A 24,416-nucleotide genomic window follows, 5' to 3' on the forward strand; every position below is an offset into this window, starting at 1 on the left:
GGTTAAAATAAAATATGGCTCTAGTCGACAAAACAAAAGTTAATCAGCAAGTATTAATTTCATTTATTGAATTGCCATTGCTCTATTATGTACAGGCCGCGCGCTTTCAACGAAATATAATGCGAGGTGATTTAAAGAAATGGATGTCTAGGTTTTTGGTAAAAGATGAATCGTATGTACAGATGAGGGATGGATGGGTCAATTGTTGGCGTGAAGAGATCTTCATGAATGAGAGTTTGTTTTCTTAAAAATCAAGGGGAACAATTCAATTGAAGCTGGCGAATCGGTTCGATCTACTTTTTAGCAACGGCTTTCTTGGTGGCGGCTTTAGGGGATTTCGCGGCTTTGGCGGCCTTGGCTGCGACAGCCTTCTTGGGTGCGGCTTTCTTGGGAGAAGCAGCTGGTTTGGCCACTTTGGGCTTTGGGGCCTTAACGGCTGCCTTCTTCGGGGAAGCGGCTTTCTTGGCTGCGACCGGTTTCTTGGCTGCAGGAGCAGCGGCCTTTTTAGCGGCGGCCGGTTTGGCAACCTTGGGCTTGGCAGCGGCCGGTGCGACTTTCTTGACGGCCGTCACCTTCTTGGGAGAAATGGGCTTCTTGGCCGCAACCTTGGGCTTCTTGGCCACTTTAGGCTTCTTGGCAGCGGCCGGTTTGACTTCCTTGGCCACCTTCTTTGGCTTCAAAACTTCAGGGGACACACGGAAAGATCCAGCAGCGCCAGAGGCACCCTAAACAAATTCGAAAAATAAAAATTAAATAAAATGTTTCCACAAAATTTAGCGAAAACGAAATTTACCTTGGTGTTCACAAGAGTTCCGGCGGTCATGCCTTTCTTGAGGGCATTCTTCACGCGAATATTGGCAGATTTGGGATCAGTGCCGACCTAATTGATTTAAAAACAAACGATTATTAGATAATTGTTAATGAACAAATGAAATAATAAAAATAAATTACCTGGAAGTTGGCGAGGATGTACTTGAGGATAGCCTGGCGGGAAGATCCTTTGCGTTCCTTGAGTGCAATCACGGCCTGGGTGACCATCTCGAGGTAAGGAGGATGAGCCGATCCAGCGGCCGATTTGACGACCTTCTTGGGCTTAGCGGGAGAAGCCACTGCCTTGGCGGGAGAAGCCACTTTCTTGTCGGCAGCCGGACGAGTCCTCTTCGCGGCCGGAGATTTGGCAGCCTTTGATGTGGTTGCCTTCGCGGCCTTCTTGGGCTTGGCTGCGGGAGAAGCGGCAGCAGCGGCGGGCTGTTCAACGGTTTCGGCAACAACGTTTGTTTCTTCGGCCATCTTGGAATTGCTGAATCAGGTGGGGAGAGAGAGAGAGAAAACGTGTGGTGTGTACTCGGTGAGTGCGTTATCCTGACTGGAGGGGGGAGTCGCCTATATGTAGTCGGGTGGCGGACGTTTCAGAATGAACGCCCAAAACTGAGGCCCTTTTTCTCTAAAACCGGGGACAGCCAGGAGGACTGTGCTTTGCGTTCGGCTTTTACCAATTGTTTCGTCAACTTTTAATCATCGCATCAAATTGAAAAAAACGCCATTTAAAAGATCACGTTCTCTTCTATCGGAATATGTGAAATCCAATTCTTTTAAAAAATTTCGTCCCATCCATAGTGGCTGGATTCGCTCGTCGGTCCCGTCACGTTTTGGCAATGCTCTTCAATTAATTATCACCACCTGTTATTTTTCTAGTAAATCATTATCAAAATACCACCACTCGATTCAGGAGAGAATTCTCTATCAGAATCTGTTGGTTGCAGATTTTTACGAGCATTAGGCGAATCTGTAAAAATCGATAAAGTTGAACAAGAAACACAAAACGACGGTGGCTCTTCGCGCGCGCGCTGAGCCCATCTTGTTTTCTTCCACCCGATGGTCTCTCTCACTCGATTCTTTTTCACAATTTTACCTACGAAAACGTTGCAGAAACGAATAAAAACTTACATCTAAAGAATCTGCATGACAAGAAGAATCTGCCAATGTCAACCAAAATTCGAATCGAGCTCGTTTTAGTGCTCAATTCTATGAGCGAAAATTTGCATCGTTACTCGGCTTGGGCACAAACGAGTCGAAACATTTTCGTCAGCATTTCGTTCGTTTCCTCTTCTCGTCAGGACACTCGTTGATTTAATCCATCAAATCAAAAGATTTTATTTTTATATTTATCAAGTTAAAAATAATACTGCATTACGTTTAACCTTTGCATTAACTGAAAATTAATTGCAGAAATCGTCATTTTTGCAAGCGGAATTACCCGTTGAGAGTACAGAAACTCGACTCGGTGAAAATGCGTCGAACCGATTTGAAACCGAAACGACCGTTGGAGATTCGTAAAATACTTCAACTGCAATTTACTTAATTAATCGCCATCTTATTTGATTGATAGTTTACATCATTCGATAGAGAATTTTCACGTGATCATGTTCCCAGTCATCGTCACGTGAATTTCCAATTCTCTACTATGTTTAGCATTAATAAATCGCGATGAAGAAACGGCAGCTGAAGTGAGAATCCGAGTCGGGTCTATGATGGCCGCCCTCATGAACTGCGGACGCAATTTCCCCAAGTTTGACGTTGTAACTTTTCTGTTCGTTTCGACGTTGATTCGTCGACTTTTCCTCTAGCAAATTACATCAAACGAACCAGAAAGATTCGAGGGATCCGAATCTATAAATATTCTGACACCAAACTCGACATTTCGACTCTGAATTCTCATCAGAATTTGAAAACAGGCGTTGGCGTCGGTTGAGACAATGACCTCCTAGCGCGAGATATATTTTCTCATCGAGAAATTGGATTCGACTCTTTTATTTGTCTAGTCTTTCGTTTGCTTTCAATAAAAATTCGTGTCGTGATAAAGAAATGAATTAATGCGAATCGTTAAATAAGAAACGAGGCAACATTGGAATTTTATTTTCTAATTATTGACCGAGAGTGGAAAGACGGAAATAACCGTCGAGACTAGGCACAGCGTTGAGCTTGTGCGGATTGCATCGAGTAGAAATCTCGTGACGACGACGTGAAATCGTCTTTGTTCCAATTCGATTACTTAGGAGCTGGCTGATATGCTCCTTGTTTCTTTTTTTATTTTGGGCGTCAATGTCCCTCCATTTATTACTCAAGGATGCGTCAAAATATTCTTCTCTTGTAGACTCAATAACCTTGCAACATTTTCATTGAACGAAGGCTTGCGGGACTCGGTTAACGGGAATGGCATAGTACTATAATAGTACTACGTAACTTAGAGTGTGTGTGGGCAGAAACTGCAGAAATGAGGTCGAACCGAATCACGGTTTCTATATAAGAGTTGTGAGCGTGGACGTGATGCTAAAAACAAGTTTTTCCCTATGTTTTCATACATGTTCAATTCAATTTAGCCTCTAGTCTTTAACAAGTTTTTGGCCAACAGCAAAACGATTGTGCCCAGTTCATTATTCGCTTCGTGTTCTTGTAAAGAAAAAATCCCGTTCGATCTGGCTGCTATAACAAAATTGTCATTGTTAATGTTCTCATAATTTTCTCCAACTAACTGGAACATGTGCGAAATGGTTTAACATTTAAGAGTTCCAAATTTCTCTTGTTAAGGAGATTTAATTTATTTTTGATCCACGTTCAAGGATGTTTGGTAAACTTTATCTCTGCCTAAAATTTACTATCTTGTCGAGATAATGGTGTTGGTAGTTGCTACACTGCGTATACATTTTCCCGCGCCCGCCAAACAAAAATATTCCGTTCTTTTTCATCTTCTTCCTCCACTAGCGCCACTACTGTGCCTGCGGTTCGCCCAGAAGCTGGACAGCTTCCTTTCACTAACAACACAAAAGACTCACATGTTGTATATAGAAAAGATCCTCACAATCTGTCCCCCCTCGCTTTTTTTTTTTTGTTCCTGGCAGGTCTGCCAACTCATGTTTTATTCAATGATCGTTTTAATAGAGTTGATGGGCTATTCAACGTGAAAATGTCTCACGATCCAATTTACTACATGTACAGTATAATTAGAACTTATCAGGTCTTACTAAAAATAGAATTTTGCTTCAGTTATTGACTTTAGAACTAACTATTTTTGAAAAAATGGTTTAACGAACAAAACCAAAAATGGTAATTTTTAGTTGGGAATTTGGCGGGAATCATTTTACTGGGTTTGAAAGAAGAAATGGCGGGAACAAGTATGGCTTCATCAACTAGTTTGAAGCAGATGTTCAGAACCCCATTCGTACTAATCCTTTATCAGAATAAAATCCCAAGGTAATTTTCAGCGCGAAAAAAGAATCGAACCATTTGCATCAAACCTGGAAAAATCTATCGGTATCTTTTATAAATCCCCCCGAGGCTGTAAAGTTGATGCGCAGGTAATAATAACACGGAGGAAATGCTCTCCACAGGGGAAACGCACATTCCATTTCGAGGGCTCCGATTGGCCATTGAGGGAGACCAACATAAATTAGTTTTTTTTTTTTTAAAGTAACTGCCTAAATAGATGGTGGAAGTAACGAGAGTCAGGTGAGGGGGGTGATTCTTGGCGGGAAAATGCCACAATAGACCGGAAACACTGTCTAATTTGATGTTTTTGAATTGTAACCTTCATCAAACAAGTCCTGAAAATGGGCCGAAATAAAGACAAACTTTTTATTTTATATTGTAAAAAATTATTACACCTCAATTTGTTTGATGATCGCCCCCAATAGATTTTTACATGAGCAAAACTAGTTAGGATGAGGTTTAAAGCAAAAGCTCATCAAAAGAAGTCAACAAAAAAGTTCCAAGGATTGTGCTTTACAATCAAATAGAAGACATCACCAGTGATCACTAATTCATTATTACTTGTGATGACTCTGACCATTAACAGAAATGGAATCGATGCACATTTTTTTGGGGGAAATCAGACCTGGTAAAGCAAACCCAACTTTGCATCACAATGTGGAATGTGTTCATCTATTTCCTTCTGCGGGAACTATTGCTGGAGTGATTATCTCGTTGGAATTCGTGGAATGGTTAGTTTGTATCTGGATTGGAGGAGCAGCCGGAAGCACAACCGCAAGGCTTATGTTGTTTAGGCGCATCTTTTCAGTGGTGGATTGGAGTACCACTTGGTTATTGGATGCCAATTTTTCGTTTTCTTCTCCTGAAAAACGGAACTCATTAGAACGAATCAATAACAAACAGATGCTTAATCAAGCAAACTACGTCAATAATAATTTTAAAAGGGACACACACATTCAATGAAAAAGAATAGGAATCGCCTGAACCAAATGCTGACCTATTGAAGCTAAGAGGATCATTGAAGGATTTATCACCAAGTCTGTTAAAGCTGTCCACCATGTTTGCTGGTGGTGACGAATGTGGCAGCAAAAGGTCAAATTTGGCTTCAATTTCCTTCAAACTGGGCGGCAGAACAGTTTCAGCATGAGTTTCTGAATATTCTTCTTCCGCGTAGATGTTGGCAGCAGTTCCCAGAACGAGAATTCCCAATCCGCACACCAACAGTACCTGATCGACGGAGAATAGTTCATTTATTAGGATAATTGATTGATTAATTAAGTAGCATCTTCAAGACTCACCTTGGCGATCCAGCGTTCACCAGAGGTCGATGGAGCAACTTGCAGATAAATCCACGCAGGCGCCACGGAACAGACAGCAGTTCCTAAAGTGGCACCAACTAAACCTAAAACAAATTCTACATTCGGAATGCAGATACCTAAAAGGAAAATAATTGGAATAAAAGGAAATAATAGGAAAAATCTGTAAAAAAATTACCGATAATTAACGTGGCAACGACTATGATAAAAGTTAAAATTTTAAATCGGGAATCCGAAAGTGATCCGGTGGTTCCTCCCGACATACTAGCCTCCATCTGTTGATGAAGGGATTCCTTAATAGGAAATACAACAAATTATAATAATAGCTATTTTAGAAAGAACAAATCAATATAGTAACACACACACCCTTCCATAGACTAATGAATGGAAACTTGTCCTACAAGGCAAAACACACAGGGGGAAGCTCAAAATGATGGATAGCAGGAAACCAGCTTTCATCAAGTCAGTTACAAAGGAAGGCTGAAAACTTATAAGGATATTGCCTACAAAATTTTAATCGGTTAATTTCAAATTGAGCTTTACAAATAACGTTGAAACAGTTTTTTATAATACCAGTAAAGTGAGTATCTGCGAATGCTAGGTAGCCAGCTATTCCTACTCCCATGTAAATAAACGTACAGAGGTCAATGGCTGAAGATACCACTCGATCCATGGCTTTGAGTGAAGGTTCAGGTAGAGATTCGTACACCTCAAAAACTTGCCTGAAAATGTGAAACCCCAAAAAAGTAGCGATGGATAACTTATTCTGGACGACTATTGTCACTTACGTCTGGCATGACAGAGCCATCGAAAATATTGGAACACATTGAAGTACACCACCAAATCTCCACACTTCAATATTCGACGATATTCCCTCGGTGAGACCTTGGACTCCAGCCTCAAAGAAGGACTGAATAAAAAAACAAAAAAAAACATTCAATACAGATTTTTTATAACTCGCACACTTACTTGGCACAGCATATTATATATATATGTGCATGTATCTTCATTCTTTTATTAATCATTACCTTCAGGACCAACAACATGTACATGGCTACTGATACTGTGGACATAACATTCAATGTTTCAATATCTCTCAGGAGGCTGAGAGGTAATATGATGAACATGCTGCTACCTACATTGCTCCATGACATTAAAATGGTATTATAGAGAAATCTAATATTACATTACAGTAAAACACAAACACGTACCTGCCATGAGAAGTATTCGTGCTGAATGAAATGAATAATTCAGTCCTATTTTGTTTAATATCTCTGGACCAAGATCACCAAGCACGACCAAATAAGCAATACAGCAACCCATGTTGTAGCCTATGATACACACTTCAATCCATAGTTTTCCTAGTGGCCCCATAACATCATAAGCTAAAATAGAATGAAAAGAATTATTTTGGTAAAGGTTTAAGGAAAAATTCAACCAAACTTCATCTTTAGTTTATTGTTGTTGTTTGATAATACCTAAAACTTCATAGTTCCTCCTTCTCGAAATCAAAGAGGATTTGACAAGTTGATGACAGCAAAGTTTTGTCATAATGCTGTTTAAATAGAGTATTATAGAGCCCAAGATGATTCCACACTGTAAGCCAAAATTCAAAGATAATTATTTAAAATGTTGAATCGGAAAACCAAATAAACTATAAAAATAACAACATAGGTATATGCATACCTGTTTGAAACAGAATGGCATGGACAAAATACTTGCACCAATAATTGAATTGGCCAACATCATTGTGTGTTTAGCATTCCCAGACAGAAAGGAATCAAGTTTAATCATTTTCCTGATAATCGTCAATGGTGCTTGTCTCGTAGGTACGCACGTGAAAATGTTCTTAGTATAACAACTTTAATGAAACAAACTCACAATAGCATTTAAGGAAATTGAATTCTCAGCACTCACATATAGTTTTTTATATAGTATCTAAAATATTTGCTGCAACATTCTTTGACTGTTTGACGTGTAAAAATGACTGACGTGTAAAACTTGATTTTAAAGCAGTAAACAAACTCTTCAGACGATTGTAATAAGCTCCTCCCCTTTCTTTTGCTGTATCGGTTTACGCAACCAGGATGTTTATAATCTACGATCTAATCTTAAAATCAGTTCTAGCAGACGGTTGCCTAACCTATCATTGATAACACAAAACTGAGTTCGTGGCAAAAACAACCAGAAAAACTTATATGAGGATGTATCGTTTCCGTATTTTATTATTAACACAAACAATTTTACAAGAAAAAAAAAAACAGTCGCATGAAAAAGCTTAGAGTAGATCAGTAGATCCAGGTTCCAGGATTAAAAAGTGTACATATTTTCATATTAATAAAAAATCCTTTCGAAATTTTATATTCCAGAGGGCTTGTGAAAATGTGGATGAGGCTTGCAGTTATTTTTGTTGGTACGGTTTGAGATTTCTACGTACAAATCAAAAGTAGAAAAGAGATACAGTTACTTTCGCCAGTCAACCATTTCATTTTTCGACAAGAGCACGAACTGAACAATCAAGGTCAAAACAATGAAATGAACAGCGAGACTGTTGCAGGGTAGAAAAAGTGTACTAGAAGATTTTTAATATCCGCTTTTTCATGTTCAACTGCGATTACTTCTTAACGTCATTTCCACTGTCTGAGCTGCACGAATCTTGTCGAGAGCGTCGCCTTGTTCTTTTCTTTATTGTATCGGTGGGTTCCTTCTTCGGAGCTTTAAATTCGGCGACGTTGTAAAGTTGCTTCTGCTTAGCTTTATTCATCAATTCGCTGCGCCTAACCACTTCCGGATACCTGTTTTCGCAATAAAATGTCATTAAAACACAAAAATCATTGGAAAGGAATTGAAACGCACTTGTCAACAAAGGCTTGATCAAAAGGCAATTTGAATTCCCATCCGTCCTTGGTCTTGAAGGAAATTTGCTCCAGAATAACTTTCATTTCATCAGTAGGAATTTTAGTCGCAATAGTGACTGCTTCTCGGTTCACACAACGGTTTAGAGTAAACATGTACAACTATATCAAATCAAAACATAAATGTTAGAACTTTATGACAGTCGCCAGGAAAAAAACAAATCATCAGGAGGCTATTTACCACATAATCCCTGGCTTTGCTGATGATATCAGGATGAATTCCGGAAATTCCACACAATTTAACCGTTTTGTCTTTCTCTCCGCTCGGATAAAGGATTTCGCTCTTGACAACCCAGTTACCTTGGACCAACTCAGCCACCTGTTGCAGCGATTTCAGCGATTCCATTTTAACAGATTCCTGTTTGATTTCTAGGGTACTGCACAACTTACTGAACGAGATCAGCTTAACTATAGATAGAAATTGGTTATCGATGTGGTAATACTATTTCAACATTTAAGTTACCATTAGCCATGAGATTTTTAATTCTATCTACAAGTTGAGGCAGTTTAAGAATTTGAAACATTGACGCGTTTCCTAACGTAAGTTGTTTCTGAAATTCATCAATCTCTAGGCTAGGGCCAATCAAATCGCTGATGTATTTATCTTTTGCCATGGTTAGATTTTGAACTGTATCCGATTTTCCACAGATGAGACGGTTTTTTTCCAACTATACAAATGATCAAACAATAATTCTATTGATTATATAACCTTTAATACTGTGATATAAATACCATGGATTCCTCAGAATTTAATGAATAGAATTTGGTATTGTACCAGGGTTCTTCTGCATTCTTTTTTTGGAGGAACCCAAAAGACTTTTCTCTGAGGGCTTTGCTTCTGTCTGTTTCAGTTCGAGCAAATTTCACAGTGATTTGTTCAGCAACTTCTTCCTCATCACCTGACTCTATAAAATTCACAAAGAACTTTAATAAATTTGAAACAATGCTTCTGGCATTAAGAAATTAACCTGTTGGTTCATCAGTATCTTTTAGATTTTTTTCAGATTTGTCCAAGTATGGAAAGTTGGGTTTTACATGTAGAATTCCATGCAATGGATTGAGATGAAGTTCATTATCAACTACAATGCCAACTGCAAACCTTCCTGGATCCAAAAGTGCTTTTGTGGAAGAATAGGTGATTTTATCCATAAATGAACTTTCATGAAAGAAAGAAAACACTTATTATATTGTTGAAGTAAATATATTACGAACCAATCCTACCCGCTGAAAAAGTTCTGATGATCAGGTTTATCATATTTATTTTGTCCATCTGTATTAATAACAATTTGCTCAGCTTTGCTCCTATCATAATTTTGTGTATGTGTTGGTAATTCAAGCTCTAATTCAACTTCCTGAAGTTTAGGCTTAATCCTTGACTGAAATGTTTCACATTAATATTGAAATCGAGTTGCATGCAAGATATAATACTTACAGCAGCAACATGAGGTCTTTCCATTTCAACTGCAACAGAACGAAGTGGATATTGGAAAACATAGAGTTTCTGAAGCAAATTCTTTGACAAAAAGACTGGGATCTGTAAAAATCATAAACATGTGAGAACATTCACGCCGAATACAGCAACAACACCCAATTCCCACCTCTCTGACAACTTCATCATTCTCCTCTTCTAACTTTGACATTTTTTTTCAGATTCTAGACGCCAAATTATAAATTAGATATCACAAATCATAGATATCACTCCCACAACGTGGGAAAGCAAATTCTCTGCAGACAGCACTGCACAATATTATTCTTCAAATCGTGAAATGGGGAGGCAGTCGTCTGCTGGAAATGGGTCATATTAAATCCTATTTGATAAATCATCGAAATTATTTAATAGACACGAAATTTAATAAATGCTGTATGCATTTCTTCAGATTTTATAAACATATATTTATTTTTAAAAACCTATTTGGCTGGCTAACTTATTTTCAGTATGGCAAACAACAATTTCATTGGAGCTCATTTGACCTTGCTTTGAATAGGTTTAAAATGATTTTTTTTCAATTAAACTTAATAATCGGAATATGCCCTAACAAAAAATAGTTTCTTTAAAAAATCTTTAAAAAATGCATATGAATTCGTGGAAGGCTAACGAAAAAATACCTCGTGGCTAGACAGAGTTTGCTCATAGTTTATTTCTCTTTCTGAGAAAAAAGATTATCCCCTTTTAAATGAATTAAACAAATCCATTAACTTGAGGTTAGAGGAAGAGTAAGAAAACGTCTGAAAACAAAAAAGTGGAAGGAGGATGGGTTTGTACCCCGGAGTTATGACTGCAAATAGGGAGTTTTCTTTGTCCGAAAAATGGGGGGAAAGAGTATAAAAACCAACGTCGTCTAGGTTTTCTGTAGCAGAATTTCCCAGATTCTATCAGCTCACAGTCGAGTTCCAGTTAAGAATATCATCAAAATGGCCATGTCACCTACAAAAACAAGTGGAAAAGCAGCGAAAAAGGCAGGAAAGACTCAAAAGGGTGGTCTCAACAAGTCTGGTGAAAAGGTAAGAATTTCGTGTTATAAACTTTGAACGAGTTTGATTCACATCTTGTTTTCTTTAGACCAAACGTACCAAGAAGAGGAAGGAGAGTTACGCCATTTACATCTACAAAGTCTTGAAGCAGGTAAATGTTTTGTTTCTCTTCGTGATATTTTATAGTGTATAATCGTGTAATTACAATCGATGAAACTTTTCTGCAGGTACATCCCGACACTGGAATTTCGTCCAAGGCCATGACTATTATGAACAGCTTCGTGAACGACATTTTCGAGCGGATTGCCGGAGAATCTTCGCGGCTAGCCCATTACAACAAGCGTTCGACCATTACCAGTCGTGAAATCCAAACAGCTGTACGTCTCCTCCTACCTGGCGAGTTGGCCAAGCACGCTGTTTCGGAAGGCACCAAGGCTGTCACCAAGTACACCAGTTCAAAGTGAAAATGACTTCCGAGTGGGTCGACCACAATTCAATTTTTTTTATTAGACTATTTTTTTATATCTTCTATAATTATCTACATCGATCATAGCTGTATTCATTTGTCGTAGTGTTGTAAAACTTTTGAGGTGGGGAAATCACTATTCATCTTTGCTGATTCAAACAATGTGTGACTTGTGATTTATTATTACTATGTGATCATTCGCGCTACGTACATAAATTTTGAGTTGGCAATAATACATTACTTAATTTCACAATTTAAATTTGTTTCCAATGATTACTTGAATGAATATCGTTTGGATGGACAAATAGAAATGTTCAAATTTCAATGTTTGAAAATGGCGCCAATCCGCGCAAATTATACATCTCTTTCGAAGTTTGAAGTATAGAATTAAAAATAATCACGACTAAACGAATGTTTTCATGTATGGCAATTATTGAATAATATTATACATAAGCTTTATTTATATTAAATAAACTGCTGCAATTTGTGGGAGAAGACTATTCAGTGTAAACTGTAAAGATAAAGATGAAGACAAGTCTGCACTTGCCTAAATTTCTCCGCGCAAGGTGGAGGAGGGGTGCGTTTGCGTTTTTTACTTCAGTAGAAGTCAAGACGTCAAATAGTGACCACAGCTCAGCTCGTCAACCTGTTGCTTACATTATCGTGCCTTTCGATTGTTTCATCATCTTTTCTTATTTAGCGACTAAGCTTATAATAATTATTTGATATGGATGGTCAACCACCGGGTTATTTCGGTCATAATTGGGAAACCACCAACAGGTGAAGTGCTTAATTTTGAAGTGACATTTTTTAAGCATAACAGTTAATTAATCTCTTAACTATTACAGCCAAGAAAATGAAGACATGTCATTTGACCTTTTACCTTTAACTAATTCACAAAATCAAGTACTTCAATCAATCATTGAGAATCCCTCAAATTATGTTGAGCACACGAATGCTCATCCTGTTGAGGAGGAAAATAATTACCTCTGCACAGATGCATTCCATTTCCAACATTATCAGCAACAGCAACTAATGGACACAACTACCTATCCCATTAACAATTGCCCTGGCATATCGATAAACACCAGTCCAACTTTTGATGTCCCTAATGGAGTGCCAGCAATGGAATTGTGGCCGGGCGATCAAAATTTCAATGTTGAATTTAGTAAAGCTCAGGATAAAACTAAAGCAACACCATGGATAGTAAGTCAAACATGTTGTGCTATTTAAAATTTACACAGTTCCTTATATGTTATATTTGACACATACATTATTTTTCTTAGTATTCCACAAAACTGAAGAAGCTGTTTGTTAGTATGGATAAGGCCTGCCCAATTTCCTTTAGAATGGATAACCTTTCACAGGAATTCCACAGATATTGCATTCGGGGACAAATGGTGTATTCAAAGGCTGATCACTTTCAAGGCAAATAATAACATTTAAACGTTTCTCTGTATCCTTTTAACAATTTATTTAAATTTTCTTCCTATAGATCCCGTTGAACGGTGCCCAGCCCACAAGGGGACTGGTCCACCGTTGCCCTATACTCCACATGTATTGCGTTGTGATGACAATGATTCAACATATGTCGATCACAATGATATGCGGCATTCGGTTGTCGTTCCACTGAAGCCTCCTGCTCCCGGGACCCAGTCAGTGTCATTGTGTTACAAATTCATGTGCCTGTCTAGCTGCCAAGGAGGCTTGAACCGACGACCCACCAAACTGATCTTTACATTAGAGTCTGTGACAAAGTAAGTTGTCCATGAGAGAATTTTTATAATTATTAAAACTACATTCCTACATTACATTTCTTCTTCTAGTGGAGGACGATACGAGGTTTTTGGACGATATGCCTGTGATGTTCGTATATGTAGCTGTCCCGGTCGGGATATTAGGGCTGAAGAAGCAAGATTTGATAAAATGCATTCACATGATCCCACTGCCAGCGAAACAGACTCTTCAAACTTGATTCCTATCGAGCTTCCTTCCATGGCCCAGTTGAAAGGAAAAATTAAAAAAAGAAGAGCTGTTCTTCCTCCTCCTCCTCCTCTGGTCGCGCAAACAGATTCGACAGAAGACGATGACGGAATCTACAACTTGAACGTCAATGTAACTTTATTCATCATCACTTAACACAATTGTCCTACTAATTCACTATTTTAATAATATTTTTTAAATATAGATTAAAGGACTCAAAAATTATAATTTCATCAAAGATATTATAAGTCGTTTTCAACATGACTACGATGGCTTTCCCCCCGGAAACAATGATCAGGCTAATCATACTGATACTGGGAAACGTTTTAAAAAAGAGGAGCCTTAAATCGTGAAGTCTTCCCTTAAAAAGAGTCGTTTCAAAATACAGTTTTATTCTTTTTTAATGTTTCTTGAATTATTGGCATGATCATTAAAATTAAACCGATTTTTCACAAATTCATTTAACAGCGTGTAACTCTGTAACATGCCAATGATGTGCCGAATAAACTTAGTATGACTAAAAGAAATTATCCATTTTCTAATGGAATTTTTCAATGAAAATTTAATTATTTTTTAGATTTTATTCTTCGAATTTAGAACTAGAGTTGAGTTGGAAGTTGCCAAGTTGGACTAGCTGGTTTAAAGTGTAACCCCGGCCCCGCCCACTTGCATGAGTAGCAGACGACATTACACGTGTAGAAGTTAAAAGAAACAACGTGCTTAGCCGGTGTTTCACGACTTTGTTCGTGCTTAATAAACACGAAACACACAGACGGACCACACTGAATCAAAATAAATCTTTGGGCTTATTAGTTAATTGTTTAAACCATGTTCGTTCTAGCTCTTGTCAAGCAGACTGTAAGAGTTCCTTCAGAAAAATTCAATCGGGATATTGATCAAGCTATTTCGGAAGAATTGAACTTAAAGTTTGCTAATAAAGTAATTAAATTCCTATGATGATTGACATATGCATTTATTAGTAAAATATTTGTTCTCATTTAGGTAGTTCTGGATGTTGGACTGTGCATTGCTCTGTGGGATATAATTAAACGAGGAGAAAGTTTCATTTTGCCAGGTGATGGTGGCCATCATACCAAAGTTGAATTTCGTTATGTAGTATTCAGGCCTTTTATGGAGCAGATTCTTGTTGGTAGAATCAAAAACTGTGATAAGGAATCAGTCCAAGGTAACTGAAGATTATTCATTTGTTATTAACAGTTGTGCATAATCAAAAATTTGCATCAAGTTTCTTTGGGATTCTTTGAGGACATCTTCATTTCTTCTGAGAACTTGCAAAAAAACTCCAGATTTGATGAAACTGAACATCTTTGGATTTGGGAATATCAAACAGAAGATGGAAAACATGACCTTTTCATGGATACAGGTTTATAAAAAAACAGATAACAGCATAATTTTATGATAATTATCTTTTTGTGTTGATTGTAATTGTATTCTTTTAGGTGAAGAAATCCGATTTAAAGTAGTTGCTGAGTATTTCATTGATACAACACCTTCTGGCCCCAGTAATGAAGCACCTGACTCATCTCTAGATCCAATAAAAGACAATAAAAGGTTGTCGTATCGCATAAATGTGCGTAATTTGAAATCCGAAACATTACTATAGTTAAATTTCTTTTACTTTCATGTGTAAAACTTTAATGTTTTGTTTATTTGCAATTATAGGCATCTATCAATGAATCAGGATTAGGTTTGCTCTCTTGGTGGGCTAGCTGAAGTCTTGAAGCTGTGAAATGTTGCGATATTTAAATCAATAAACTTCACCAATGTGTTTTTTCTAATTTTCGATATTTACACTTTATTTCTTATCGTAAGGAAGGAACCACAGGCCATCTTTTAAAAATAGGAAAATCTCAGCCTTTTTGACAGTCCTTTTAGAAAAACTGAAAATGCATTGATTTAAAATGCAATGCATTTAACGAAAGCCTTATTCTAAATTTGTTTTTAAGAAAAAATGTTCCTACTAACGCAAAGGGTCAATTCAAAGATATACGTCTATGTTCTTCTGTTCAGCAAAAATTGTTTAATTCGGTTGAACTTATCTTATGAACTTCGAGTAAAAATAATTATTTTGAGGTTAAATAAACTTGAATATTCAGCATTTCAGCTATTATTATTTAACACCCGTTTGTGAAACAAATGTGTTTAATCGAAGTGAACGCTTTTTTAATGGTGTTCGGGGCGAACTTCATTATTTGTAATTCTCACAGTTTATTCGCCTCGCCTTATTTAATTGGAAACTTTGAGATACTTTGAATTCTGAATTTCATGTGTAAATAATTTAAAATTCTGTATTGAACGATGTAAAAGACAAATTAAACAAGCAAGAAACAAGTTGTGTAAATTGCAGTCGAAGCTGTTTTGAATCTCCAACGGTCGTTTCGGTTTCAAATCGGTTCGACGCGTTTTCACCGAGTCGAGTTTCTGTACTCTCAACGGGTAATTCCGCTTGCAAAAATGACGATTTCTGCAATTAATTTTCAATTAATGCAAAGGTTAAACGTAATGCAGTATTATTTTTAACTTGATAAATATAAAAATATAATCTTTTGATTTGATGGATTAAATAAACGAGTGTCCTGACGAGAAGAGGAACAAACGAAATGCTGACGAAAATGTTTCGACTCGTTTGTGCCCAAGCCGAGTAACGATACAAATTTTCGCTCAGAGAATTGAGCATCAAAAAGAGCTCGATTCGAATTTTGGTTGACATTGGCAGATTCCTCTTGTCATGCAGATTCTTTAGATGTAAGTTTTTATTCGTTTCTGCAACGTTTTCGTAGGTAAAATTGTGAAAAAGAATCGAGTGAGAGAGACAATCGGGTGGAAGAAAACAAGATGGGCTCAGCGCGCGCGCGAAGAGCCACCGTCGTTTTGTGTTTCTTGTTCAACTTTATCGATTTTTACAGATTCGCCTAATGCTCGTAAAAATCTGCAACCAACAGATTCCAATAGAGAATTCTCTCCTGATTCGAGTATTGGTATTTTGATAATGATTTACTTGAAAAATAACAGGTGGTGATAATTAATTGAAGAGCATTGCCAAAACGTGACGGGACCGACGAGCGAATCCAGCCACTATGGATGGGACGAAATTTTTTAAAAGAATTGGATTTCACATATTCCGATAGAAGAGAACGTGATCTTTTTAATGGCGTTTTTTTCAATTTGATGCGATGATTAGAAGTTGACGAAACAATTGGTAAAAGCCGAACGCAAAGCACAGTCCTCCTGGCTGTCCCCGGTTTTAGAGAAAAAGGGCCTCACTTTTGGGCGTTCATTCTGAAACGTCCGCCACCCGACTACATATAGGCGACTCCCCCCTCCAGTCAGGATAACGCACTCACCGAGTACACACCACACGTTTTCTCTCTCTCTCCCACCTGATTCAGCAATTCCAAGATGGCCGAAGAAACAAACGTTGTTGCCGAAACCGTTGAACAGCCCGCCGCTGCTGCCGCTTCTCCCGCAGCCAAGCCCAAGAAGGCCGCGAAGGCAACCACATCAAAGGCTGCCAAATCTCAGGCCGTGAAGAGGACTCGTCCGGCTGCCGACAAGAAAGTGGCTTCTCCCGCCAAGGCAGTGGCTTCTCCCGCCAAGCCAAAGAAGGTCGTCAAATCGGCCGCTGGATCGGCTCATCCTCCTTACCTCGAGATGGTCACCCAGGCCGTGATTGCACTCAAGGAACGCAAAGGATCTTCCCGCCAGGCTATCCTCAAGTACATCCTCGCCAACTTCCAGGTAATTTATTTTTATTATTTCGTTTGTTTATTAACAATTATCTAACAATCGTGTGTTTTTAAATCAATTAGGTCGGCACTGATGCCAAATCTGCCAATATTCGCGTAACGAAAGCTCTCAAGAAATGCAGCACCGCCGGAACTCTTGTAAACACCAAGGTAAATTTCGTTTTCGCTGAATTTTATGGAGACATTTTATTAATTATTTTTTTTATTATTTGATTTTGTTCAGGGTGCCTCCGGCGCTGCTGGATCTTTCCGTGTGTCGCCCGAAGTTCTGAAGCCAAAGAAGGTGGCCAAGGAAGTCAAACCGGCCGCTGCCAAGAAGCCTAAAGTGGCCAAAAAGGCTACTTCCCCCAAGAAGCCCAAGGTTGCGGCCAAGAAACCCATTTCTCCCAAGAAGGTGACGGCCGTCAAGAAAGTCGCACCGGCCGCTGCCAAGCCCAAGGTTGCCAAACCGGCCGCCGCTAAAAAGGCCGCTGCTCCAGCAGCCAAGAAACCGGTCGCAGCCAAGAAAGTCGCTTCCCCGAAGAAGGCGGCCGTTAAGGCCCCAAAGCCCAAAGTGGCCAAACCAGCTGCTTCTCCCAAGAAAGCCGCACCCAAGAAGGCTGTCGCAGCCAAGGCCGCCAAAGCCGCGAAATCCCCTAAAGCCGCCACCAAGAAAGCCGTTGCTAAAAAGTAGATCAATCCGATTCGCCAGCTTCAATTGAATTGTTCCCCTTGATTTTTAAGAAAACAAACTCTCATTCATGAAGATCTCTTCACGCCAACAATTGACCCATCCACCCCTCATCTGTACATATGATTCATCTTTTACCCTAAATCTAGACATCCATTTCTTGAAATCACCCAGATAACAATTTATCAAAATCGCGCGGCTTGTAAATACATAGAACAACGACAATTTAATTGATTAAATTTTCGTTTACTGACAATTATTTTTTTTACTTTTATTTATATTAATATGTCTTCGCTGTTGAATCAGATTTGAGTTATTACCGGTAATTAACAATTTTCTTGAAAATTGATAATTGTGCGAACTGCGAAGGCGTATATCCGCAACATAATTTGTACACACGGAAATATGAAATGTGGTTAAAATTTCTTCCAGGTATTTGACATTACAAAGGATTTTTGAATACTGCTTGGTTCCCGCCTTTTCCCATGGGACGCCGCCGTTGCGTGTTGAAGTTCAGCATTTCTGTCTGCTATTACAGCAGTCATATTTTCCACGTAAAATTTTTTTGCTGCATTTTTGTTTTGTTACTGGGGAGTGATAAGATAGCTATGTTGTCTCAGCTAGGAAAATAATATTGTTTGTTTCACAACTTTCATTAAACAACAGCAAACTTTTCTTTTTCTTAATAATTTACTTTCCCTACTGTATGTCTTAGTCATTTTCTTGAAAATGGCGAAGTCAAACATAGAAGATTGGCCGGCCTATGTTCTTGAATTGTCCACAAAAGAGGCAAAATCGGAAGACGTTTCTTGGCTTTTAAACTGGATTTTGGGCGCCTTTTCTGAATATGGTTTACAGATGAGTAGTTCAACTCCAACACCTGGTCAGGTAAAATATACAGCCATTTTATGTGTTTATGATAGATGATTTTAAAGTGAACATGTTCCACCTTCAACGTAGAACTTGTGTGTATTTGTCTCCATCAGCCCTGAAAGATTATTAAATGTGGCAAAAAAGTGTCGAATTAGATCCATCGATGGGAAACTTCCAATTGGCAGCTTGCTCGACAGTGGTAACTTGGAAGAGACTCCATTAGATAATGACGAAATTACTACTTTGCAAGAAAATCTTGATCATGATGGAGGTGAACAAACAGCTATGGATGCCAGATCAATCTTTACTCCAGCTGACATTTTATGGATGATTCGTCATGAAATTGATAGTGTCAGGTCTGAGACTAAACAAGTTCTTCAAATCGGAGATATGAAAATGACGCTGTTTCAGGGCCAGTCCATTGGTAAGATCGATTCTGGGGGCTTGCTTGTTTGAAAATAATCTTGCGCATTTTTATCATTCTTTTCGAAATTGGGTTACATTCCTCAGTCCTCCTACTAACTTATTATCCCTCTCAGCTTCTCCCCAAAAAATTCGGAGATGATTTGCTAGGACTTTGTCTAACTCCAAGGTTTATGCGATGGAGTCAAAAGAATTTACCTTTTTTTTACAAATTTGAAATTTTTGTATTGTTTTTCAACTTTCATTTTTGCATTTGGGATGATGGAATGGGGAGTTTAAACAACTAATAATTCACTTTGTTTCATGTTATTACAGTGGAAAAATTTCTTCACAAAAAGTTGATCAACAACATATATCCTCTTCACGAACCTGAGGGACTTAAGCGACTTGGCCACGATTGGCTAATTAATAGCTTCAAATGTGCCACAAAACAATTGCCTTTAAGTATGATTTATAAAGATTTTTTTTAAACGATCAATATTGATAAATTAATATGGATATGTTCTCTTTTATAGACGAAGTGCGTCGATACTTTGGAGAAGGGGTGGGATTCTATTTTGCATTTCTGGAGATGTTAACGTGGGCACTTTTGGCACCTACATGCATTGGGATAGTTCACCATCACTTTTTACAGTCTGAATTTGAGATCCAGATCCTCTTCTGTGTTTTGTATATGCTTTGGGCGTTTATCCTGATGGAAGTAAGTTGTATCATGATAGACATTTTAATTTCTGTTTGTTTTTAGTTTGGTTCTATTATATCGCGTGAATTCTTGGTCTTGTAGTTTTGGAAAAGGCGTAGTAACGGACTGTGTTTTCTCTGGAATACGAAGAGCAAATATGGAGGTGGTCAGGGCGAACCGCGAGCAAATTACCGAGGACCGCTGATGATTGATCCCATAACCGGTCAACTTCAACCGTAAATATCTTTTTCCCAACTATGGTTCTTTTCTAAATTTTCTTGCTACAAATCATCTTGTTGGAATAGATACTATCCCCGTTGGAAAACTCTGATTAAGCTATATTGCGTTTCCCTGCCGATTGTACTTATCTGCACTCTGGTAGCTTTTTGGGTGATGCTTGAATCAATCTGGAAAGAAACTATGATGATGGAATGGACTTCCACCTGGCCTAAAGACGATTTATTCTGGCATTTGCTTGCTCTCTGCATTGTGTCGATACCCACAGTTATTTATGCCATTCTCGTATGGTTCGCCAATCAAATCTATCGCAAACTGGCCACGAAACTCACGGAATGGGGTACAAAGAATTTTTTTTTATTACTTGATTAAACGTTTTATTCAATATGATTTTTAATTTTGCATGTTTAGAAAATCATCGCACTGAATCTCAATTCGAAAGCAATCGTGTTACCAAACTCTTGCTTTTTGAATTCGTTAATAATTTCATGTCTCTCTTTTACATCGCTTTCTACTTGCAGGACATCCCTATGCTTCAGTGGGTCAGTATTGATCCTTTTTTCTTTCCTAATGGTTAATATTATTATTTTATTCTTTTCTTTACAGCAAGTTGCACTGATGTTGCTCGTCTTTCAAGTGATTAATCAACTTACAGAGACTCTTTTCCCGTATCTTAACCTCTGTTACGTGCTAAAAAAGGTAAGTTTAATATTTCTTTGAGTACGTTGTAGCAAAATTTCATCGAGTTTGTTATCGATTTAGAATCCAATCAATCTGAAACCGACAGAAAAAGATGATGGAGTGAACAAGACGTTAGAGCGTCTGAACGTGCGGATATTGGCACCCGATAACCCTGCAGTTAAGCAAGCATACAAAGAATCTCTTCTGGAACCCTACGAGGTAAAAGGAATTTATGAATGTGCGCAACCTAAATTTTAAAAATACATATATATTTTTCCTGACAGGGGACCATCGAGGATTACTTGGAGCTCTATATTCAATTTGGTTACGTTCTACTGTTTGTTGCTGCCTATCCGACTGCGTCCCTTTGGGCGTTTATCAACAACGTGGCAGAACTTCGTGTCGACGCTTTCAAACTCGTGCACATTCACCGCCGCCCAACACCTGCGCGAGTGGCTCACATTGGAGCTTGGGAACCGGCTTTCCGGATGATTTGTTCGATGGCTGTTGTAACAAATTGTGGCTTACTCTATGTTATGAGTTCATCTCCATCTCCTTCGGCAGTTGATGGTGAAGAATTGTCTGATAATCCAGTGGTTGGTCCTGTTACTGATTGGACCCGTGCCATGATCTGTGTTTCACTGGATCATATCCTTTTGGCTGTCCAGAGCATTTTGTTTGTATTGATACCAGCCGTGCCTCGATGGGTTCACATCACAGCCGCCACCAGAAAAGCCGCACAAGAGAAAGAGTTAAGAAAATTAAAAAAGTAAATTGACTATTATTACATTATACACACTGTTTGAAATAGATATCAAATTGTTGCAAGTGAGTAAAATAGGGAATTACCAATGTTTTGTTTCCTAACTATTGTCCAGTTCCTGCGTGCTTAAATACAATTGGTTGAACTCTTTATTAGTTTTTTTTTTTAAATATTATTTTTTGAAAATAGTTTCTGCTTGTTATTTGTTGTTTCAATTTTTAGTTTAAAGTGCTAGACTGCTAGAGCAGGGTGCAGGATATCCTTTTCATTTTGCTGTTTTAAATTTTAAACATTTGTTTACAACACTAGATCGCTAAACAGTAAAAAGTTCCTTTAATTATTTTCAGCTGTAAAAAACATTAGTACGTTTCACTGTTTTAGTTACTTTAATGTTACTTTATACAATTCTCGTTTGTCTTCAAAACTGAAGAAAAAAAATCATCGAAAGACTTCGTCAACGTAAATTTTTTTTGCCAACAAACAGTGCAGGACGAATTCAACTCGTGATTGCTGTTTCATGTGCGCCGACACGCAGGGTACGAATTACTTGTAATCTAAAATTGAGCGAAAATTGTGAACGAGAGTAGCAACCCGGAAGCGGCTCACTTCTGGGAGACGTTGAACGATGATGAAATGGAAGTGAAATGCAGTTCGTTCCGTTTCCTTTCCTGCCAAAAATCAGTCGCTCTGCTTAGAGCCTTATTAAAGTGTTGAAGAATCTGGTCAATCATTCCACCCATCAAATTGGCTTATTAATCAACAAATTTTTGTTTAATGATTATGGCTGAGATACTGAGAGGACATCTGGTGGCCAGAATTGGAGTTGTTGGGCGTCGGCTAGCCGTTGAGCCCCTACCTTCTTCTTCTACCTTGTTAGTTGAAGCGTGGGTTCTGAGTTCTGACTTCTGATAGAAGAGACGCCATTTCCTTTGTTTGGGGTTGTGATGTTAGCTTATTAACTGGATTAGTGGATTGCTACTTGCCAGGCATTTCTTAGAATTTGTGATGGGTTTTAGTTAGTTCGGGTTGGCGGTTGGTGATCTCGCTATTATTATTGGTATTGATTCAATTAAATTGTCGTGCAGTGAAACTCTGAAAGTGCCCTGAAAGCTGCCTGAAAGTGTTAAATGTAATTTTTTATCTATAGATGAATTTTGATGCTTAAGACTTGGAAACATGCTGTCTACCACATCCAGAAGCTGAGTAACATTTTACATGTGGAAAGTTCTGAATGGTAAAATCATTGATTAAACTAATTGAAATTTTGATCATGACATTTGTAATGTTTGATTTCAGGCATCTTTTAATATAAGGAGCTTCCGCCAACCAGTCTAGGACTTGCATCTAATTGTGCAGGTTTCGTGGAGTTCTCATTTACCTTTGCTGAGAACATCATGAACACATACACTATTTGAAGGTGACAATCTTATCCAGTTTAGATTATACCATTAAAGTGTGATCAAACTTTGCATCCATTGGTTAGTTTTAACATTTTGGGATTTCGTCAAGTCAACAGCTATTTCCTTCAGTCGTGTGTTCTGCTGTGGATTTTTTAAGTGGAGTTTGTTGTAAGCAAGAAAGGCAGATACTGAAAGAGGTTTTGTTTATTTGTTTCACTGTACAGTATTCTTCAAAGTTTTGCATTTAAATCTTAAATTAGTCATCTAGTTTCATGTAAATTTGAGTTTCAATGTTAGGCATAATATAATGTTGCCAAATAATATTTGGGTTGAATATTTAAGTGATATAATGTAGCATATTATTTTTAGTTTCGTACAGGATTTCTAATGATGCTGAAGATTATTTTTTTTGTCATTTTTACTTTGGTTATAGGTTCATGTTTACGGAGCAGTGGTGTTGCTGTCCAGTGTGGCGTGTTGTTGCAGCCTATGGTGGTGAAAGATATCTGCATCAAGTTGCTGTTCCTTGTGCATCCAAGGTGCTGGTTTTGTGCTACAGAAGCAAGTGACATCCAAAATTGTGTTTAATTGCTATTTGTGTCTTTGCCGTTTATCTTTATATATTGAGAAGGAACAAAAAAAAGTATTACGGGGAGGTTTATGTCAAACAAATAATAAACATGTCCGGGATGGGGGAATGAGGAGGAAGTTGGAGTGGGGTATTTGATTATGATTTACTAAAAGAAGTGAGGTATATTTTTAATGAATATGCAGTACTTGGTGATAGAAACTGTTGTTAACCTATACCTTCCTGTCTATACCTTCCCTACTTCCACTTACACATCCATTCCTCAAACCTCATAAGCACCAACATCAAATCTCACATATCCACTCACATCCATTCCTAAAACCCCACAATCTCCCCACACCCAATATTCACACAATAGTTGTATATCTATAAACATATTTAAATGTAAATAAAAAAAATGCATTGTATATGAAATGTGTAAACTATATTTTAATCCGGAACACTTGCAAAATAAACAATTCATTAAACAGAGCGTCCGGTTCAAGACAATTTTTTTTGTGCGAGGCTTTTTAGAAAGCAATCCGCCACCTAATTTGACAAAAAGTGATAGTTTGTTTTCACGGAAATTGCGTCAGACGGTTAAAAAATTTCTAGTTCAAAAATCTCATGTAGAAATTAGCATGTAGTCTACTGGTGCAAATTGCGATTCTTTAAGCTTGATTAATTTAGGTGATGTGTTAAAAGCTATTGTGGGTAGCTAAAAAATTGAACTAATCCACTTTTTCTGAATATTTTGGTTTTAGATCACTGTTGTTTTCTTGTGATCTCTCTTCAAATTATTCTGAAAAAGCGAATTAGTTCAATTTATTGGCTACTCACAATTGCTTATAACACATCTCCTAAATAATCAAGCTTAAAGAATCGCAATTTGCACCAGTAGACTAGATGCTGATTTCTACATGAGATTGTTGAA

General features: G+C 37.9%; 8 protein-coding genes and 1 long non-coding RNA gene across 10 annotated transcripts; 6 read left to right on the forward strand and 3 right to left on the reverse strand.

The window, feature by feature from the left end:
• Nucleotides 1-48: 48 nt before the first annotated feature.
• LOC124190776 (histone 24-like) lies at nucleotides 49-1,370 on the reverse strand. The gene is made up of 3 exons (XM_046583640.1): nucleotides 952-1,370; nucleotides 794-880; nucleotides 49-725 (listed from the first exon to the last, which is right to left on the reverse strand). The coding sequence occupies exons 1-3, from the start codon at nucleotides 1,288-1,290 to the stop codon at nucleotides 294-296; spliced, it is 858 nt and encodes a 285-aa protein (XP_046439596.1). The 5' UTR covers nucleotides 1,291-1,370; the 3' UTR covers nucleotides 49-293.
• Nucleotides 1,371-4,618: 3,248 nt separating this feature from the next.
• LOC124190760 (putative sodium-coupled neutral amino acid transporter 10) lies at nucleotides 4,619-7,634 on the reverse strand. Of its 2 annotated transcripts, none has more exons than XM_046583614.1 (11): nucleotides 7,269-7,634; nucleotides 7,061-7,178; nucleotides 6,794-6,967; nucleotides 6,611-6,717; nucleotides 6,371-6,492; nucleotides 6,156-6,304; nucleotides 5,949-6,085; nucleotides 5,761-5,875; nucleotides 5,565-5,701; nucleotides 5,301-5,493; nucleotides 4,619-5,128 (listed from the first exon to the last, which is right to left on the reverse strand). In XM_046583614.1, exons 1-11 carry the CDS (start codon nucleotides 7,374-7,376, stop codon nucleotides 4,935-4,937), a joined length of 1,554 nt encoding a protein of 517 aa, XP_046439570.1. In that variant the 5' UTR covers nucleotides 7,377-7,634; the 3' UTR covers nucleotides 4,619-4,934. The 2 variants fall into 2 exon arrangements, with proteins under 2 accessions (XP_046439570.1, XP_046439573.1); XM_046583617.1 differs by having other exon boundaries at nucleotides 5,264-5,493; nucleotides 7,269-7,624.
• A 415-nt stretch (nucleotides 7,635-8,049) lies between these two features.
• On the reverse strand, nucleotides 8,050-10,294 carry LOC124190770 (DNA-directed RNA polymerase III subunit RPC5-like). Its single transcript, XM_046583628.1, has 9 exons — nucleotides 10,096-10,294; nucleotides 9,930-10,031; nucleotides 9,719-9,873; nucleotides 9,466-9,653; nucleotides 9,230-9,402; nucleotides 8,961-9,165; nucleotides 8,679-8,905; nucleotides 8,439-8,599; nucleotides 8,050-8,377 (listed from the first exon to the last, which is right to left on the reverse strand). The coding sequence occupies exons 1-9, from the start codon at nucleotides 10,135-10,137 to the stop codon at nucleotides 8,197-8,199; spliced, it is 1,434 nt and encodes a 477-aa protein (XP_046439584.1). The 5' UTR covers nucleotides 10,138-10,294; the 3' UTR covers nucleotides 8,050-8,196.
• Nucleotides 10,295-10,838: 544 nt separating this feature from the next.
• Nucleotides 10,839-11,694, forward strand: LOC124190826 (histone H2B-like). The gene is made up of 3 exons (XM_046583696.1): nucleotides 10,839-10,999; nucleotides 11,058-11,120; nucleotides 11,197-11,694. Exons 1-3 carry the CDS (start codon nucleotides 10,910-10,912, stop codon nucleotides 11,431-11,433), a joined length of 390 nt encoding a protein of 129 aa, XP_046439652.1. The 5' UTR covers nucleotides 10,839-10,909; the 3' UTR covers nucleotides 11,434-11,694.
• A 285-nt stretch (nucleotides 11,695-11,979) lies between these two features.
• Nucleotides 11,980-13,945, forward strand: LOC124190807 (cellular tumor antigen p53-like). The gene is made up of 6 exons (XM_046583663.1): nucleotides 11,980-12,215; nucleotides 12,284-12,641; nucleotides 12,722-12,863; nucleotides 12,931-13,192; nucleotides 13,262-13,550; nucleotides 13,624-13,945. Exons 1-6 carry the CDS (start codon nucleotides 12,163-12,165, stop codon nucleotides 13,762-13,764), a joined length of 1,245 nt encoding a protein of 414 aa, XP_046439619.1. The 5' UTR covers nucleotides 11,980-12,162; the 3' UTR covers nucleotides 13,765-13,945.
• Nucleotides 13,946-14,074: 129 nt separating this feature from the next.
• On the forward strand, nucleotides 14,075-15,217 carry LOC124190818 (DNA-directed RNA polymerase III subunit RPC8-like). The gene is made up of 5 exons (XM_046583688.1): nucleotides 14,075-14,357; nucleotides 14,421-14,604; nucleotides 14,665-14,802; nucleotides 14,879-15,009; nucleotides 15,102-15,217. The coding sequence occupies exons 1-5, from the start codon at nucleotides 14,247-14,249 to the stop codon at nucleotides 15,150-15,152; spliced, it is 615 nt and encodes a 204-aa protein (XP_046439644.1). The 5' UTR covers nucleotides 14,075-14,246; the 3' UTR covers nucleotides 15,153-15,217.
• A 1,541-nt stretch (nucleotides 15,218-16,758) lies between these two features.
• Nucleotides 16,759-17,994, forward strand: LOC124190813 (histone H1-delta-like). The gene is made up of 3 exons (XM_046583677.1): nucleotides 16,759-17,177; nucleotides 17,249-17,335; nucleotides 17,409-17,994. Exons 1-3 carry the CDS (start codon nucleotides 16,839-16,841, stop codon nucleotides 17,856-17,858), a joined length of 876 nt encoding a protein of 291 aa, XP_046439633.1. The 5' UTR covers nucleotides 16,759-16,838; the 3' UTR covers nucleotides 17,859-17,994.
• Nucleotides 17,995-18,368: 374 nt separating this feature from the next.
• On the forward strand, nucleotides 18,369-21,664 carry LOC124190795 (anoctamin-10-like). The gene is made up of 10 exons (XM_046583659.1): nucleotides 18,369-18,743; nucleotides 18,816-19,152; nucleotides 19,467-19,595; nucleotides 19,667-19,851; nucleotides 19,936-20,069; nucleotides 20,139-20,410; nucleotides 20,482-20,612; nucleotides 20,677-20,769; nucleotides 20,833-20,970; nucleotides 21,036-21,664. Exons 1-10 carry the CDS (start codon nucleotides 18,585-18,587, stop codon nucleotides 21,522-21,524), a joined length of 2,067 nt encoding a protein of 688 aa, XP_046439615.1. The 5' UTR covers nucleotides 18,369-18,584; the 3' UTR covers nucleotides 21,525-21,664.
• Nucleotides 21,665-22,376: 712 nt separating this feature from the next.
• LOC124190836 lies at nucleotides 22,377-23,912 on the forward strand. Its single transcript, XR_006873114.1, has 4 exons — nucleotides 22,377-22,571; nucleotides 22,662-22,748; nucleotides 22,811-22,931; nucleotides 23,348-23,912. It is a non-coding gene; the product is annotated as an uncharacterized LOC124190836 (long non-coding RNA).
• The last annotated feature ends 504 nt before the right edge of the window (nucleotides 23,913-24,416 follow it).

This window comes from Daphnia pulex, chromosome 1 (assembly GCF_021134715.1).
Source record: "Daphnia pulex isolate KAP4 chromosome 1, ASM2113471v1".
Lineage (NCBI taxonomy): Eukaryota > Metazoa > Arthropoda > Branchiopoda > Diplostraca > Daphniidae > Daphnia > Daphnia pulex.